The sequence below is a fragment of the Arvicanthis niloticus genome, chromosome 3, assembly GCF_011762505.2.
Source record: "Arvicanthis niloticus isolate mArvNil1 chromosome 3, mArvNil1.pat.X, whole genome shotgun sequence".
In the NCBI taxonomy this organism is placed as follows: domain Eukaryota; kingdom Metazoa; phylum Chordata; class Mammalia; order Rodentia; family Muridae; genus Arvicanthis; species Arvicanthis niloticus.
In genome coordinates, this window is record NC_047660.1 from 137,846,072 (window position 1) to 137,865,146 (window position 19,075).

Here is a 19,075-nt window from a genome sequence, read left to right on the forward strand (position 1 = left end):
TCAGTGGGGCAGATGGCGCATAGAATTTACAACAGGGGAAATGGAGTGCATCCCCTAGTGTGTCCTGGAGCCCTCCTGTAAGGTTCATTAAAATGTAGGAAATGACACTTGGAAGGTTCTGGAAGAAATAAGTTTTCTGAGGCCCTGTCCACACGTCATATACACAGTCATGATTGCCAGGGGAAGGAGGTTGCAGGCCAGGAGTCATGCAGGGACCTCCAGGGACACAGCCTTGGAGCACTCATATTGGGGTGAGCTCCAAGTTCCCCACTCCGGCAAGCTCCTTGACTAAGTCAGCTGACATCCTTGGTCTGTCATGGGTACCTATCCGGGAGAATACTCATGCACAGTTACCCAGGACGTTGTGACCAACAAAGCAAGTGCACAGATTTGATTTCTGGCTCCAAGTCTGACCTGTGCATAGCTTGGAAGCCACTTCTATCCTCAAGATAAGAAAAGGCTGAATATGGACAGTCCTTGTATCTACCAGGAGACAGAGACAATGGGAGCGTATAATAGGTGGATACAGACAACCCTGACTGGCCAGACCAGAAACCACTACTGGAACCAGCATCAAGCAGGGAGACTTCTGTGTGTGAGACAAGACTATCGGTTCATGCTGCTGCTATACAATTGAGGCTGGTAATAGTTCAAGGAGAGGTTATCATAGCTAACTCAAATAACATGGCCCATTTTGGCCAAGTTGCCTGGTTATCCTAATGTCATTGACACTGGCAAGAACACACATGAGGAAGAGTATGCTGAGGCTGGAGGAGGTGGTGGTCTCTAGGGAACTAATCAGGTTCTCATGAGAATACTATTGATAATCCCTCAATGACCCCATCACCTTCATGGGAGTCAACTTAGTAAGTGCTAAGGGCTGCCCTGCAGCTCAGTAGGTAGGACACTCATCTAGTATGCCCTGGGTCCCAACCCCAGCACCACAGACCAGAGTGGGGGCGCACACTTCTCAGCCCAGCACTCAGGAGGTAGAGGTAGATCAGTTCAAGGCTACTCTGTAACAAAGGATGACCCATGGGGTTAGCAAGAAATGACTTGGCTGAGGAAGTGAGTGTGAAGAGGACTAGGCTGTGGTTTGAGCATGGTCCATCAGTGACATCGCTGACCTTTATTTTCAGTGTGGGCGCTGGCAAGTTTTGGGATTCTGGGAGCATAGCTCTCAGGAACTGCTTCCTGTTCTCCTCATGGGAACATGTTATGAGAGCTCAGTCCTCTCTCTCCATGCACACACCTACTCTTTGGCCACTTGTAGAACATAAAGGCTTCACAAGAAGCCAAGCTGATGCGGTGGCCTGACTGGAACCCGCTTTCTGAACTTTTTAAGATGCACAGGCCCTTTTCTGTTCTTTATAAATGACCCAGTCTCAAGTAATTTGTCACAGAAAGACAGTATTCTTCAGTGTTCTAAAATGCCAATAAGTTTTGCTAAGTAGAACAAATTTAGAGAATTCAAACTTTGTATGCATACATGTTTTTAATAAAAACCGTGTACATGTATGCCCATGGAAAAGAGGTCAAACCCTCCTCAGATCACCCCCCCCCCTTTTTTCTTTCTTTCCTCCCTCCCACCCAATAGGGCCTTTCACTGAACCTGAAAATGGTCAGACTCCACTGGCTCAGTCAGCCCCAGAAACCCTTGCCTTGGAGCTTGCAGCTTGCAGCTGGGGGTGAAGAGAGGGCTCACTGGTGCTAAGCGCTCGCTGTTCTCCCATGATCCCAGTGTGGTCCTTAGAACCTACAGTGCATAGCTTAGAGTAAGTGCGACTGTAGCTCCAGGGGATCTAACGCCCTTGTCTCACTTCCAGTAGCAGCTCCCTAACATGACACAGACACATAAGAATCTTAAAAGGCCCCAATAGAAGTGCACATGTTCCACCTGGCTCCATGTGGGTTCTGGGAGGAAGGCCCTGTCCCAAGCTGGCCAGGTAGCATTTTAACAAACCGTCTCCCATCATTTATATTTTTGAGTCACCCATGGATCCCTTTGCTGGAGCAAGTTTAGGTGAGCAAGTGTCTGACAACAGCCACACTAACAGCTTGCGGCAATCGACACTGGCAGTCAGAATCTTGGTTAGTGAAGGGTCTATAATGGCAGTGTCAAACTCAAGGAATCCCAGAAGAGTCCATTTGATTGCTGAACACTAATCCTGGGCTGCCCCCGTGCAGAGGCTGCTCGCTTACTACGGATGTTCAGATCCAACAGCACTGAGACCTCAGACCCTTTTCTAGCAGTGACAGGAGTGGGACTCTGGTTACTGACAAGCCATAAGATGAACTGCTTCTGCCTCAGTGCTGTTGAGTTGTGCCTGGGCCAACCCCCAGTTTCTAACAGAACTCAAGAGGGGGCTGCCCTGTGGGCGTAGTAGCCAAGGATATGGGCTGTGTGCCACTCAGGTGTCATTCATGCACCTGTGGCCCTCTGGGTGCAGCTCAGGTCTGGGAAATGGGCCCAATGTGAGTGCTGTCAGAGGCTCATGGGCTCTAGAGTCCCTGCAGGGGGTACCTTCTTTCCCATTTCTACCCTCCTGCTGGCCCATCCATCACCCCAGGACCCTACTGTATTGTAAGCAGCCCTCACCCCTGCTTGTAAGGGAACAGCTCAGATGTGGAACACCCCAATAAACAGGCTCCCACGCGGCTCTTCCCATTCCTCACTGAATTGAAGGCAGGCCGCCCACTGCTCCCATCTCACTTTATTTTCTATAAAACTCCTCCATCATTTCACAATTTAACAACAACAACAAAAAGTTTAAAATGCCGGACAAATGGCCCTGCAGCTCATTACAAACACAGCTCTCCTGGTCCCTCTGTCCAGGGCTTGTCTGGGCCAGTGACATGTCTATTCATGGAGACAAGTCTTGTGAAGCCCTGGGGAGGGATAGGTATCCAATACCTTTTGCACTCAGTGTCATGAACTGGTTCAGGAGGCTGCAGCACAGGGACTCACCAAGGGCAGACACAGTGCCACCCCTTCCTATGACAAGTCCCTAGAACCCTCAAGGGCTCTGGCTGCAGGCTGCTGCTTTAGGCTTCCAGATAGCCAGTATTGGCCCCAGAGTGGCTCTGGAGGACAGTGGTGTGACCTTCCGGCCAGAGGAGGTAACTGAAGAGATGGGTGGGTACTTTCAGGAAGGCCCTGGAAGCATCTGGAAGGACTAGACAACAAGGCCCAGGGCAGCAGAAGGGCTGGGCCACTGGCAACCGTGAGAGGAAGAATGGTGCCCTGGGCTGAGGCTGTTTAGGACCCTGGCGCACTCCATGTGGAGGCCAACAGCTGCCACAATGCCAGGGCCTTCTAGGCAAAGGCTTAGAGGCTGCAGAACACCTGATGGAGAGTATTGTCGGCCTATGTGGAAAGAGGTGTGGACACAAGCCCTGTTTCCTCCCAGCTACAGGAAGTGGGAACAGGGGCTACAGGCAGAGTCCGTCTCCTTTCCCTGGGGGGTAAAGGAAGCCTTAGAGGCTGGGGTCCCCGGGAGTACTCAGGATCTTCCTGACAGATGGTCTGGGAGTGGGACAGAGACAGGGAGAGCGAGCTGGGAGGCCAGGCCTCCAGGGGTAAACCCACAATGGGGAGGAAGCAACACAGACGAGGCAACTGTGAGCCACTTTCAGCTCAGGCCTCTTTCAAACACCTTGGTTGGGGCACAAACACCGACAACTGGAGTTGGGGAAGGGGTAGCACTCCAGGCTCAGACATGGGAAGGGGGCTGGCTTGACCCTTGGCAGTTTGCAGGGCACAGGTCCAAAGCCTCTCCAGGAGCACTGTAGAGGCAGAGCCATGTGGCCAGGAACAGAGGCAGTCTGGGGTTGGGCCTGCCTCACACACACCATCCTACTGTATTTGGCAAAAGCTCATGTTTTCAAAGTTCAAAGACTTGATCAGTGAGAGAGCAGAGGAGGAGGCCCATGGGGAATGGTGGCCCAGGAGCGCCAGTCTAGCTAGCCTTGGAACTGTGAGTGCTTGGCTGGCACATGGCTGCAGAGGTGGCCCTTGGGGTCCTAAGATTGGTGCTCATTGTAGTGTTCACTGGCCTGGGGCCTCGAGAGGCAGTGGCATCCTGGGATCTAGGGGGGAGATCCTCTGTGCCTCCAGCAGAGGGGTGGCATGAGCCTCCCTGGCAGCTGGATGCACCTGGAGCACACACAATACACAAGGCTGCATGGCAGAGGCAGGTGTGTACAGCTGGCCCTGGCCATGCTAACGGACCCTTGAGTCTAGGAGGCAGGCCAGCTGAGGGAGGCCTGTGAACTGTGTGGAAGACTGTGGTCATCCAGGCCACCCAGAGAGGCCCAGGCAGTGACCTGCCATTCAGTCCCGCCCACAATGGACAACTGGCAGAAACTAAGTGAGGGGCTGCATACCACGTGTGTCCTATGTCACCCTGCCCTGTGGAAGTGTGGTCTGCAGCACCCCTTCAACACCAACCACTGAGGGGCACTGGGGCACCATGGTTAGTTGGGGGTGGTACCGGGAGCGGAAGCCATGGCGGGCCAGCCCTCATGTCCAGCCCCTCCCGTGCCCACCATGCCCACCGTGGCTCCACAGTGGCAGCCGGGGTCATGTGGCCACGGCCTCCAGGCAGCTCTGCAGCTTGCGAACAGTGCTTTCATCCAAGGAAAAAAGGTCAAAGTCGAAGGTGGTGTTGGTGACATTGAAGTGGCCAGTCTCCTCGATCAGGTTGACGATCTGTAAGGTGGGTTGGATGGATTTAGGGAATGGTGCTGGGTACCAACGCCCAAGTCTGGGAGGGGGGCTCAGTACCTGCTGCAGCACATTGCGCTCACGCAGAGCCATCAGCCTCCGGTGGAGCTCCACCAGCTCATCCGTGTAAGCCTGGGGAGAAGTACGTCAGTGGGCTGGGGACACCCAAGTGGAGTACAGCTCAAGGCCCCACCTGCCCAACCCTCAGGCCCAGACACCCGCACCTTGTCGTAGGTGGCCTTCTTCAGAATCTTTTCAGGCTTGCTGCAGGGCTCGGGGCTCCTCCGACCAGACACCTGTGGGGACCCCGGACCTGTGAGCTGCAGCATGCTTTTCTCAGCCCTCCCAGGATAGCCACCGAAGCCAGCTGAGAGCTGGACCCTACTCACCTTGCTGCCGGGAGGAGGTGGCTTCTGGGGAGGCAGGGGCTCACGGCCAGGCAGGCAGGAGTCAGCACTGTTGTCACTCTCGCTGTCACTGAAGCTTAGCCTGCAGAGCAGGCAGGGTGGAGTCAGAGGTAACATGCTACACCATATTAGCAGGCATGAGATGCCCCATGTTCACATCTTCCTGCCCAGCTCTGAGCGCCAGGACCATCAGACTTTCCCCTAGTTGCTTCATGAGAACCTATGGGTGACCCTCCACATTCCAGTGACCAGAGACCATGGGGGCAAGTCTCAGACACTGCTGTAGTCCTGCAGAGCAGGTTGTGCAGCCTGAGTACCCGAGTGGCAGACGTCCTTAGCCCACAGTTGGCAGCATTACTGACTCAAATGGCAACAACAGGCCTCACTGAGTACTCAAACTTCCCAACCGACTCCTAGCTCTATAATCTCAGTGACGGAATATGCACTGAGATTATATATGTGCACGGAAGCTCTTGGGGACCCCAGGTAAGCATGGTGGCACAGTAGTCTCCTGACAGGCTAACTGGCTCCAACATTAGTTCTTCTTGCACCATGTGGGCTTTGGGGTCAAACCCAGGTCACTAGGACTGGTGGCAAGTGACTTTACTCACTGAGCTATCCACCAGGATGGTACTTCCTCCCTCAGCTCCCACAGTCAGTTGGTTATGTCCAGGGCTCCTGCTCTGTGGCTGCAAGCCAGGCTCTAGGTCAGGCTGTTACAAGGCAAGCAGAGCCTTAGGTTCCCTTCACTTTTGCCCCTCTCTGTGCTCAACAGGTGGCAACTGGGGATGCTGGACCTTGGGTCTCCTTAGGGAGCAAAGCAAGACATGGAGCCTTGCCAGCACCTTGTGTGTGTGTGTGGGTGCCCTACCTTTGTGAACCTTTCCTGACAACAGGGACAACTGCAGGCCTGCTGGCTGGCAAACTCCCACCAAGGGCCCTTCATAAACATCCCCAAAATGATGTCCTCACAGTGGAACCCGCATAATTTTGACTCCTTCAGACAGGACTGCGCCTGCCACTCTCAGGAATCTACCTCCCTGTTTGCTCCTAGGCCACGCCCTCCTTGTGAGCAGACACCAGATCCTTGAACCTTAGAGCCCTGGGTGTGTGATGCCGTGTGGCTGGGCAGGCCTGGGTCACTGTGGATAAGCAAAGGCTGTAGCCCTGTATGTCGGGAAGGGGACTACCATCAGCACATGTCAAACCTTCTGGTACCTCTCTAGAGTGAACTCTTGGCCACACTACTCCACAGCAGGGTCAATGGAGTCCTGGACGCTATCCATTTCTAGCTCTACCTGTCACAGCCTAGTGTTCAGCCTGTTGGAGGCCTAGGTAGATGTCCCATTCAGGGGACCTACGGTAAAGACATGGGGAGCCCACACTGCCCTAACCGTGGCTATCTTAGGAGCCCATGCCCCGCATTCTCCAGCATATCTGTCATGGCCAGCTCTTCCACAGTTAAACTTAAGTCACAGTGGTGGATGCCAACAAAGACCAGGATGAAAAGGAAAGCCTAGCCAGCTTCAAGTCCCCCAACCCAGCCCTATCAGTGAAGACTCGCGCTTGGGTTGCCTAGACAGCACCCTGGTCCCAGCTTGACTGTACTGTCCACATACCTGGACTCCCGGCCTGGGTTGGCCTTGACGGTGCTCTCCTCTCCTGAGGATGAGTCATCTTCATCTGACCCCTCAGACTGCAGGTCCTCCACCATGGAGCGCAGGGGTCCTGGGGGCAAATGGAGGGAAAGCTGAGCCTCTGGCCGCCTACCCCAGGGCCACCCCAGACTTATCACCACCTGCAGGGTCCCTCTGGCCTGCAGCAGATGCCCCACCCCTACCTTCCTGGCCCTCCTCTTAGGCTTCAGGCTCCTGGTCTGCTAATTGCCTGCAAGATCCCTCCATCACAGCAGCCAAAGGCTCAGAACCCAAGTGGGCCAGCAGGGTGGAGGCCGCACACTGTGCCTAGGACCAGAGTCCGCATGCAGCCTGCACCCCCTTGTGAGGATGCCCAGTGCCTCGGTAACCCTACATGGTGCTCTGACCCACTGTCCTCCCTTTTCTCCAGAGGACTCAGTTCCAGTCCCCTACAGATGGCATCTTGGTTTATATTCCTATTGCCAAGGCAACAGAGGGACACAAAGCCCTCAATTACCTTGGTCACGTGATATCAATTCAGCTGGTTCCCTTCCTATCCGGTGGATAAGAACCTTGGAGAGTATAGGATTCAAGGACCCCATCCCCCATCCAAGCTTCTGCCCCCAAGGAAGCGGCCACCATGGGAGGCAGGCCAAGGCTCCTCTGAGGCACAGTAGCCAGCCTAGTTTCCAGCCCTTCCCTGGGAAGAAGCACTAGAGTAGCCAGGCCCAGTACATGGACTGTCATCTGATGGGCTGGGACTGCAATGCTGAGTGACAGTCTATCAGAAGGAAGTAGGTCTCTGTGGCTACGGGTCTTTGGACCCCAGAGAATGACCTGGCTTCTGGGTGAGCACTTGTTTACAAACCCTTCACTACCAGGAGCTATTGTATGTGTCCTGGCTGACAGCACGGGCCTCTATTGCCTCCTAAGCACTGAGGTCAGCGCAGGGCAAAGGGATGCTAGCCCAAACGAAGGTCTGGCCCAGCGGCACTCAGGGGTGCAAACCCAGGCTCAGTCTTCTGAAGCAGCAGGTCACAGCTTGTCACTCACGAGAGCCATGCCTCTCTCTCCCTGGCTCGTCTCTGCTCCTCTCCCTAGGCCATGTCTACTGCCCTGCCTCTACTCCTGTGCCTCCCACCTCTACCAGCTCCAACTCCCCTTTGGACCCACCTTGGCTGTGGTTCTGAGACGGCTCAAAGTCTGAGTCAGAGCTGGAGTCAGAGCTGGAGCTGGCATTAGCTGGGCTTGACTGGGCCGACTTCAGGCCATGCCAGGGCAGCACAAGAGGGAAAGAAGAGATTACCATCTTGCACGTCAGAGGAGGGGGTAATGAAGGAACCAAATAGCCCCAAGGCATTCAGGACAGCCTTTTGCCCCAGCTCACACAGAGCCTGAGGCTTGTGAAGACAGGAAACACAGAATTCTCAGTAAAGCTGCCTGCCCTCCTGGGGGTTGAGACAATGACCAAATGCCCAGATCTTACCCAAGCCTCACCACCCTGCACAGGAATGATGGCAGGACAGTGTGTCACAAACACCATGGAGCAGAGCACACCTTGCCTGGTCTTCTGAAGCTGCACAGGGATGGACTTAGCCACCAGGGGGCAGTGACAGCCTGGACATCACACAAGGCAGGAGGCTGCCACTGTGTGAACCCTTCAGTGAATGCTGGGAGGCTCGCTCTGTGTGTGTGTGTGTGTGTGTGTGTGTGTGTGTGTGTGTGTGTGTGTGTGTGTTGTGATGTGTCATATGCGAAGTGTGTAGTATGTGAGGCCTGTAGTGTGTAGCATATGATGTGTTAGTTATGATACGTACTGTGGTGTGTGGAGTGCAGTGTGTGCATTGTGTGTGGTATGTGAGGTGTGTGCTGTAGAGTTTTTGTTATATATGGTGTTGGGGGTGTGATCATGATACATACTCAGTTATTACAGATACCAGCAGGTGGGAAGCAGAGCAAGCAGCAGGGACAGCTGATCTTTAAGGGCCCAAGCTCTGCTAAGCCTATCCCTCACCTGGAACAGAGTGGCTACAGTCTGGTCAAAAGGTGAGGTGGGAATAGGACATACCTGTTGTGGTATAGCTCAGGACTCAGAGCTGAGCAGCCCTCAGCCCTGCCCAGAACAAGGGACAGGGCAGTGCCCAGCCTGCAAAAGGCCTCAGTTTAGGCAAAGCCGGCCTGCCTGGGAGGGAACATTCCAGACCAAAGGAAGAAACTATCTGGTGGAGGGCTCACTGCAGCCTAGCCCACTGCAGCCCAGCTCCAGTGTATTTGTGAGGCCTCTTCTCACCCACCTTCCTACTGGTCAGTGGGAGTGCCTAGGGAACCTGCCCTAGGCACCCATGAGTTTGTCCACTGTGAAGTTCTCAGGGTGGAACCTCATAGACCGGGCCTGAAGCCAAGGCATGCTCCCTTGCACACACCCAACCTCTTTGTTTTCCCTGGGCACAAAGTCATGAAAAATGGATACCTGGCATTAGTCCGGGCCAGGTCAGGCTCCAGATTCGAGCCTCAAATTTCCTCACCTATATGGAAGTGGCTCTACAGGTCCCTGCTTGGATGTCCTACCTATTAGGCTCAGGCACAAACCAGGAGCTGTTAGGGACTCAGTGGGCTTGTGGTGGTCCGCACACCTCCTCTCACCATCCCTCCAGAGACCCCAGGGGCAAGGACTAACAGAATCTGGAAACGTTTCTCATTAGAGCGGGCCAGCAGACAGCCATAGCAGGACAGCTGCCACACTTCTCACATGGCCCTTGGTGGCTAGAACTGAATGTCCAGGAACCAGAAGGGTCTGGGATGTGGACAGCAGTTTGGAGGAGAGTGGCAAGGCCACCAAGCTTACAACAGCAGCTGTCCTCAGAGCTGTCTATCTCTTCCCCAGGAGCTTATGCTTGTCTGAGGCCCCGGCAGCTGTGGTGGAGCTCTGACTGGATACTCATGTACTGCCTACACTCAGCTCTAGCCTGGAGGCAGTGGCCCTGGGAGAGAAAGTGCCAACAGTGTTCTGGGAACTCCTTGCCTGAGACAAAACGTCAGTGCACAGGTCTCAGGAAGGGCTGGCTCCCCAGCTGCAAAAGAGCCCTGTCCCAGAGCCTGGAGGAGGAGCAGCAGTGATCAACCCTGGCTGCTGAGCCCTACACGGCCCAGTGCCCGCCTTGAGACACGGGCCTGCAGCCCACAGACAGCTCCAGTGATGAGCCCTGGAAGCTACTCACAGTTCTGCTCTCACTGAGGACTGTGGAAGGTCACTAACACCCAACAAGCACAGTGGCAGGAGCACCAGGTTACAGAGCTCTCGACCCCAGTCCAGGATAGCCCTAAGAGCATGTTCAAAGCTGTCTACCCAGGGCCCTGACACAAGCAGGCAATTCTTTAGGAGTTGGCCAGCTGCACCCTATACCTTGCTGTGTGAGGCAGGTGCAAGAGACAGGAAAAGGGGCTCTGTATGGCTCTGTGGCCATCACGTGCCTTCCTGATGGGTAGTAGGGCCAAGGCCCACCAGAAAGGTAGGACAGAGAGAGATTAACTATCTGGTTAATCTTCAAGAGTCAGCAGTGTCTACCTAGCCACCAGAGCTGTCCATCTACTGAATACCATGAGGGCTAGAGCTGTAAACCGCAGTGCTACAAGGCCCATACCAAGGAGCTACCACTGCATGGGCAGGGGAGAGCTGACCCAGGGGAACCAGCAGCCTGGCAAAGGGACACCCACCACCACCTGCTCACCTCTGACCGGAAGGAGGCCTCATCCTCTGAGTTTGAGTCCTCAGCCTGCAGAGTCCGCTTGGCCTCCCGTGGCTCGCTCTCCACCTTCCCCTTGTCACCTTTGCTGCTCTTGTCCTTGGCCACTTTCTTGTCAGGGAAGGAGGAGGCCCGGGGTGAGGTGCCTGGTGCACGCCGTGCCCCCTTTGACCCACTCTTCTTAGGCTTTTTGGCGCTGGGCTTCGGTGAGTCTGTGGCAGCTGGCCTCTTGCTGGAGGCCTTGGGCAGGGTAGGAGGCTGGGGCACCCCCTTGGGGGACAGGCTCTCCAGCTTGGTTTCCTTTAGGGCCATCTTGGGCTCCTTGAAGGCAGCCTTGGGCACTGGGGCCTTCTCCTCCTTGGGCAGCTTGCGTGCAGCATCCTTGGCACTCTTGGGCTCGCGCTCTGGCTCCTTGGAGCAGCTCCTGCTCTCGGAGTCCTTGCGCGGCCGCTCACGGTGCTCCCTGGCCACCTTGTGTGGTTTGGAAGCCTTGCCACTCTCCTTGTTGGCATCCTGCAAGGCCAAGGGCAGGAGAGGTGAGGAAGATGTATTAGCGGCACACTGGGGCCGCCTGGTTCTGCCACCCCAACCTGGGCAAAGGCTGATTTGCCTGTCTGAAATGTGTGAAGAGAATCCGCAGAGTGAAAGGGTATGACCAACAGACACAGCAGAGCCATGCCCACAAACCTGCAGGACCACCAGTGTCCACAGCTGCCCGCATGTGGGAGACCTGAGGCTGCACCTGACTGGAAGGTGCTGGCCATCATCGATCCTTGAGGCCCTAGTCCCATTTTGGAGTGTTCAACTCACGCCTCCACCAGTTCCAGCCTTCTCTTCAGAAGGCACGGCCAATGTCCAGGCAAAGAGCTCAGAGCTGGCCAGGCCAACAGCTCCTTCATGCAGTCGATAACCCAGGACAGACATGGTTGAAAGTGCCACCAAGAACACCAAGCTGGTGGGACAAACACCTGGCAAAAGGGGCTCTGCAACACACTTGGACCACCCAGGTGTCAAGGGACAGATGAAGCTGTCTGAGAACACTGAAGCTGGCATGAGGGCTGGTGACGAGTGCCTCATAGAGACTGGGGGAAGGGGCTGTCCCCCAGTAAGCCACAAGGGAGGCAAGAAATGGAAATCGTGTGGTCCTCCCCCTCTCTTGCAGAGGGAAAGCTTGCAGGAGTGCAGGTCAAGAGTGGCTGACAGGAATGTGCCCACGGTTGTGAGTGCTTGAGAGGAGCCACTCTCCTGGGGTCATGCCTGGGCAACAACAGAGTTCCAGGTCAACTAGCATTCCACAGTGAGACCCAGTCTCAAACACTGGAAAATCATTTGTATCTGTGAAGACACAGTCAGTGAGGATGGGGCTGTCACAGGCTCAATGCTGTCCTTACTCCTAAACAGTGAAGAGGTGTACTTCAGAGAGGCTGCCAAGGCTCATGGCCTGGTACCTACCCATCAGGGTGACACAGCCCATGCCTCCAGGGGAACAGGTCTGGGTGGGCCTGGTTCCTGCCACAGGCACCTGAGAACAGTCCCTGAGAGGCTCACCTCCTGCTCACTGTGGCCCTGTGCAGCCACCGGAGATTGCTCAGCACAGGCGCTGGCACTCAAGCTGGACCACACTCTAAGGCTAAGGCTTCTGAGAGAGTCATCCAAAGAGAAGAAACTCTGTTCTGCCTAGAAATCTGTGGAACTCCATTCAGCGTTCCACAGTGGTACTAGAGAAGACTTGCCACCAGAGAGGCACCTGTGAGACAGAGCAACCTTATCCATCATTGCTTCTGTGGACTCCAAACAGTGGCTGGGTGAGAAGCCCAGGTTGCTAGTAAAGACTGGCCTCTTCTCCAACCTCCAAAGTTCAATGAAAGGTGACATAAGGGCCTGGTTAGGACTCCAAGATGCTGACCAGCTTGAGGATGTCACAGGCCTGTTAGCCTTGTGGAAAGAAGTGGAAGGAGCCTGCCCTGGTGCTTGCTTCTCTTCCTGTGGTGCCCATGGATAAGATGGCCCAAGGTGCTAGAGTCTCGTGGGGCTGCCCAGCTGACAATGCCCTACAGGCAAGTGAAGCAAGAAGAACGTGAAAATGAAGGACAGGTACACAAGGACAGTCACCCTCAGAGGGGCCAAAGAAGGCCAAGTACCCAGGTATCCCGAGGGACAGACCCGAGGTTCTAGGTTCAGATGTTGCAGTGGTGCTGACAGCACTGGGCAGCCGGTGGCTGAGGTGGCCCCTTCAGGAGGTCCAGTATAAACTTCCAGAATGCTGAGCAAGGGGACAAAATATGTGTCCTTGAGATTCAGCTCAGTCTCATGCACACTATCGCCAGCCTCTTCCAAGTCAGCTCCATGCCAGCACCACTGACCACCACCAGATCTGGAAGCTACAAGGGCAGGTATGTCCAGGAACCTGGAGCCAAGAAAGTAGCCAAGGGACAAATGATGGAGATGCCCTACACAGTAGCTGGGGACAAATAACCACTGGGCAGGAAAGAGGGCCCATGAGACCTGTGATTGAAGAGCAGCTGGGCACAAAATGAGCAGCCAGATGCCAAGCACCGCTCCTGGCCACGCTAGCTAGCGAAGCAACAAGGAGCAGAAGCAGAGGCTCTGGATGTAGGCAGCAGGTGTGCAGAGCTGGGCTCTGCATATGGTGGTGGCGATGGCTTGCAATTGCCAATGGCCAGGCCCACGCTCCACAACGCTGGCCTTCCACCTCACTAACCTTGGAGCCGTGGGATGGTTTGTTCTTCTTGGGGTCAGAGAAGGCAGAGAGTGGAATTGTGGGTAACATGGGGTAGTCAGGGCTGGGCCTGGACACCGTGTCCGCTCCTTCGGGCATTACCATCACCTAGTGACAAAGAAGAGACAGAGGTTATCCACAGGCGCCAGGCAATGGTCTGGCGGCCGTGGAGCTGGCCTCCTGGGGAGGGAGAAGGAAGCTGGAGACCAGCTGCCCAGAAGAGTCATAGGTTTGTCCTTGTGACGGAGAGCAGCTGGGGACCAAAATGGCCCCAAGGCTTCCAGGATGGATCGTGGCCAGCAGACTGCAGCCCTGGCCAAGAAGATTCAGAGCCTGTAGCAAAGCAAGAGATGCACTTGAGGCCATAGACTGCACTGGGCACTGAGGAGGAGGCTGGAGGGAGGCACAGCAGGAGAGGCAGAGCTTTGCTACGGGTAGCAGAGTGGCTTCTGAGGGATCAGCACAGGTAAGGCTGGGACAAGCCTTCCTCACTTTAGGTATAGGCAGCAGGAGCTGGCCACACAGAGCCCAAGCAGCAAGGCAGAAGCCAAGAACAGGGCCACGGGCAAGAAGGGTAAGAGAAGAGCCATAGGGGCCAGTGCTGGGGCTGCTGGGAACCCTGGCCAGCTCAGGGTCATGGGCTAGGAAGAGGACCAGCCTGAGGCATAGGAAGTGCTGCCCTGCATCAGTTGCTTCCTAGATGCCCGAAGCAGTTTGGGAATGGCCTCTAAACAGCAACATAAAGATGGAGTTCAGTCACTGAGAAGGCAACACTGCACAGAGTGAAGTAGACAAGGGGAGGACAGGGCTTCAAAGAAAGGGTTTAGGCTGGCAGAAGAGGAGCATCCGGGCCATGTACCTAGCCAGCCATGCCTTTCATCAAGGGATGCTGACCCCACGGTTACATGACAATGCACCCAAATAGGGTAGTAAGGTGACCTGCCCTGCCCTGCTATGACTTGCTCACAGGAGTCTGCCCAACCACAACAGAAGCAAGGCTACTATGCAGGCTATGTGTCCCCAGCTGGGCTTTGTGAACCAGATTCTAGAAGCAGCTGTGAGGTTCCAGTCCCATGATAGTGGTCTTCCAGGACAGGATAGGAGCCCAGTGCAGGACACCAACTCTAGGGCAGCTGGACTTTGTTGGTCCCTGAACGGCCTGACTTCTTTTCCATTTGTCAGCCTGCCTGGCCTCCAGGTTAAGCAGCTTGAATTCACTGCCAAGATGCCTAAGGCCAGGCAGGGATGGCACACAGACCAGCTGCCACATAGGCCAGGCTCCCTGGTGCAAATAAGCCTCAGGCTACCAGCAGATGAGACACAGAGCTGGACACCGGCTGGCTGCCTTGCAAGAACAGTAGGATCCCAGCCTGGGCAAGCCTAGGGTCAGAACATATAGCCACTACAGGGCCATAAGGCCCTAGCATGATGCCATCTCTAGTTCCTCAGTAACCACAGTTCCTGGACAACAAGCATTACCCCCACAGAGATTCACAACCCAGAAGGTCAACAACACAGGGCCATAGTTACCTGATCCCGGGAGTCACCTGGGAGCCATCATCCCATAGCCATGTCACTTGAGACTGGAGAGTGGCTGGCTGGCTGGCTCCCTTGGGCTACTCTGGGACCTTACTGCAGTCTCTTTTCAAGGCCAGCTGGATACAGCCTTCCCTTCCTGTCCCTCCTAGGCTGTGTCCAGATGATGCCCTGAGACTGTCACCAGAGCTTGGGTAATACCTCCCCTAGCACCTGAAAGACCTGAAGAGGCCAGAGATACCGACGCTTTCAAGAAGCTAACCTGGGGCCCTGGGGCCGCCCACACACACTGTGGATACAGGGCACCAGGATACTGCTTCTGCACACACCCACACACCCTAAGCCATTCCAGGACTCAAGGGCAGAACAGCATTATGTGTGTGGGTGCACCTGAGGCTGTCACTGCCTCTGCCACCACCCAGTCACAGAGCTTCACATGTAGGATTCTCAAATCCTCGCCTCAGAATAACCCTTTCCATTCTGAAGAAGGCAGTTCCTGAAAGACCTGGCTATATAGAACCAAGAGAAAGAGGGTGCCTGACCCTAGAAACACACCCTGGCTGATATGGACTTAGGGAAGAGGGCAGGCCACAGAGATGCCACCACAGAGCACCACACTCCTCTCATACCACAAAGACCCCACACCTCACATACACATGGCACAGACCACCCTTACACACATGCACACCAAAGACCAACCACCATACACAGGTCCTACTTCACAGACATATGTATACCATCTCAGACACCACCACACATTCATCCTGCGTGTCTATACGTCCCCTTCACACACACTCAAACAATACCACACTGCCCACACACCTTTACCTCATGACTCCAAATACCACACACACTATACACACACACCTCAGAACACCACACTCTCCTAAATAGGTACCACATACATACAGCCTTCAAAGAACACACACACCCTACATTAAACATATACTCTAAGCACCAGGTAGAACATAAGACACACACCTTTCACACCACAACCACACATGCCACATATGTATCTACATAAGTAGTAGCACTGCACAAAATACCACAAAACCTAATACAACATACCCATGGATAATCACACTCCCACACCAGACCACTAGCATGTTTGTGCATCTGCATGCACACATGAACTGTGGGCACCCATAAAACGACCCCACAGTGCCCCATAATCACACCCTCAGCCCCCACACCCATTGCCAGACCATCATAAGCCTAGGCTAGCACTTGAGCATGCATGCTGTGACCTTAGGTTGCAGGTAGCTTTGCCATCTTGCCCTTCAGCAGTTAGTCCAGCTGTAGTTGTCTGCCCTTGTCTATGCCCCTCCACACCTTGAATCATCTTCAGGCTCCTCCCCACCCCACCAGTTAAGGTCTACCCAGGCCTGGTCATGCTACCAGCCAACACAGTGCAGAGGTGGCAGGCAGGCACACTCACCCCGCCAGCCATGAGCAGCTTGCAGCGAAACTCGGTGGTGGGGTTGTTGAAGGTGAGCTTCTCACAGCGTAGGTGGTTGACAGGAGGGTTGCCCTCCAGGTTGAGAAACAGGTCGTAGGTGAAGCAGACCTTCCTCGGCTCCTCCTAGAACATACAGCACCATGTAGTCCATCAGCAATGAATGGGAAGCACTGCATACTGCATACAACAGGGACTTTCCCATACCCACTCACCCCCAGCCTCCCTTCCCTTCTCCCAAGTCCCAGATGCTCAACTCATCTGCCATTCAAAGGACTTGACAGCCATTAACAATCGAGCCCTATGCTCCCAAGAGGACATGGATTCCTGCCTCTGAGATCCCCACCAAATTGCAAAGCACCAGAGAGGTGGCTCTTCCGTAAACCTCAACCAGCAAGGCACTCCCTGCTGTTCTTTCCTTAGAGTCCCCCCCCCCCCCCCTATATACTCCTTGGGTCTCAAGCTAGACCTGCCTCTCCAGGCTGTCCTGTGAGCAGAGCAGCAGGAGTGGGGTCAAATCACATGGTTTTACCACAGGAGGCACTTGGGAGCCACCACAGAAACCAAAGCCCAGAAGCTTTGTGTGCAGTGGTTTGGAAGTCACAAGGAACCACTCTGAGTGATCTGACACACCACTGCCAGATGATGCTGTGTAAATAAACTACACCACTCAGGCTGGCCTTGAACTCCCAATGTTCCTGCCTCCGTCTCCTGAGTGCTGGGATAGGAACAGCACTGCCATGCCTGTCCCCATCCCCAGGGCTTTTAAACCTGCATATATGGAGCAGACAACTGACTTGTGACATGGGTGCCAGCACAGTTCCATGGAGGCAAAACAACCTCATGGACCAATGGTGCTGTTACACCTAGACAGCCACACGATGACAACTGCAGTGGAACTCCACCTCACCCTGCAGTCAGAAAGGAGTGCTGCTGAGCAGGAAGAATTATACTCAGAAGGGAGGAGTTGGAAGAAGGGAAGAAGCTGGGTCAGAGGGAAGAAGCTGGGTCAGAAGGAAGAAGCTGGGTCAGAGGTAAGAAGCTGGGTCAGAGGAAAGAAGCTGAGTCAGAGGGAAGAAGCTGGTTCAGAAGGAAGAAGCTGGCTCAGAGGGATGAGCTTTTTGCCATGCAAGCCAGAGGACCACATGGTAGAAGGAGAAGGTGGCAAGCTTAAGAAAGCAGGGACAAGAAAATAAGAATAGTCTTCATCCCTAAAAGTTCCAGAAACAGCTGAGATCTGAAGGTTCAAGAGCTATCACACTAAAGGTTACCAAAGCCAAGGAAGGCCATGACACTAGTAGCTACAAGCTGGAGGACCTGACACCCAAAACACCCAAGGGCCATGTGGGAGCTGTAACTGTTACAGCCATTCATGGCTGCTGGGAACGCGTCATGGCAACAGCTGCTAAGGACTGAGCATGCAGGGTGCTACCATCTCCAAACTGAAGCCCAGAGGCTCTAGTCTCCCATCCTTCTCATGGTTGTAAGTGTCTCATCAGCAGCAGAGCCCTAAGCGTTGGGCATTCTCAAATGATGGCCAGGCTTTGGGAGCCCTTCCTTCTGATTTCTTGTTTGGATGTCTTAGCAAGAAAGTGCAGCTACTTCAACATCCTTGATAAAGGAGCGGTGCTTCCTGAGGGATAAGGAGGCCTCTACCTCACCACCCCTCAAATCCCCATCTCAGTGGAGATGGGCCTAGTCTAGAGACTGACAGCAGCTTGACTTTTAAACCCACCGAAACATAATGAGCTTCACGTTAGCTAATCAGTGAAATTTAAACAGATTCAACTCCCGAGGAAACAACAACAAAAAAGTAATCTCACCAAAACCCAAGCAAACCAAACATCATCATCATCATCATCATCATCATCTGCCACCCCCACTACTGCCACCTCTTCATCTACTATGACCATCACCACCACCACCACTTCTTCCTCCTCTCCTCCTCCTCCTCCTCCTCCTCCTCCTCCTCCTCCTCCTCCTCCTCCTCCTCCTCCACCACCACCACCACCACCAAACAAAAAGCCAGGATGCAAGACAGGAAGGCCTCTGTAGGCAGCAAGAGTGCAGGCCCTAGGTCCAGTGTGACCCTGTTTCCTGAGCCTGTCAAGGACTACTCCAGTAGATGAGGGAAGGAACAGACAAGGTTCCTCCCTTGCTTCCCCGAGGTGTAATGGTAAGTTTAATCAATGGTAGCTGTATAAGCTCTGAGGACTTGGGGTGACTCAGCCAGCACATGGTATCTCAACACAGCAGCAGAGTGGCCCCTGGATGTCCTGTTCATCTGATGGCATACCTGTCACTGGACAGGTCTTCCAAGAATTATGAGTGAAGGGCAGTAGGGAAGAAGACTAACATTGAAGACAGAGACCCCAGGATTCATAGACAAGAGTTTCTGCATGGCCTGGGAAACAGACAGAAAGCCGGCCTAGATGAATGGGACCTGTGGTCTCTTCTTGTTCCTCCCATAAAAGAGTCTAGAAGAGGTGCAACAGGCAGGCTAGAAACAGAGTCTGCAGAAAACTCTGGCCCCTCCCCTCTTTATCCCCAAGGTCACCTCTACAAGAAGCCAGTATCTCATATGGGCTCCCTCTCCAGGCTGCCCCTAATTGAATCCCAGACATCACTCTGTTCAAAGAGGGAAACCCTGTCTTGGCTGGAGTGGAGATGGCCTGGCACTAACCCTGCATTCCCTAAAAAAAGGACACAGCCAGGGAAACAAGAGCAGGTCAAGGAGGGAGGACAGAGAGGGAGAAGTTGCTTCTGTGTGATTCAGGATCTGGGCCTGGACAGCTGACCCACAGCAGAGATATAAGCTCAGACTCATGCC

General features: G+C 54.3%; 1 protein-coding gene across 2 annotated transcripts in view; it reads right to left on the reverse strand.

The window, feature by feature from the left end:
- Positions 1–2,699: 2,699 nt before the first annotated feature.
- The window catches only part of Mllt1 (MLLT1 super elongation complex subunit), a 46,690-nt gene continuing 30,314 nt past the window's right edge, over positions 2,700–19,075 (reverse strand). The window contains exons 4-12 of one of the 2 annotated variants that reach the window (XM_034498176.2): positions 16,228–16,371; positions 13,236–13,361; positions 10,499–11,026; positions 7,944–8,031; positions 6,753–6,861; positions 5,116–5,215; positions 4,951–5,022; positions 4,787–4,858; positions 2,700–4,711 (exon numbers count right to left, since the gene is read on the reverse strand). In XM_034498176.2, coding sequence (XP_034354067.1) covers positions 4,583–4,711; positions 4,787–4,858; positions 4,951–5,022; positions 5,116–5,215; positions 6,753–6,861; positions 7,944–8,031; positions 10,499–11,026; positions 13,236–13,361; positions 16,228–16,371 — 1,368 coding nt within the window. In that variant the 3' untranslated portion in view covers positions 2,700–4,582. The remainder of the gene's footprint in view (positions 4,712–4,786; positions 4,859–4,950; positions 5,023–5,115; positions 5,216–6,752; positions 6,862–7,943; positions 8,032–10,498; positions 11,027–13,235; positions 13,362–16,227; positions 16,372–19,075) is intronic. The other variant, XM_034498177.2, reaches the window with a different exon arrangement.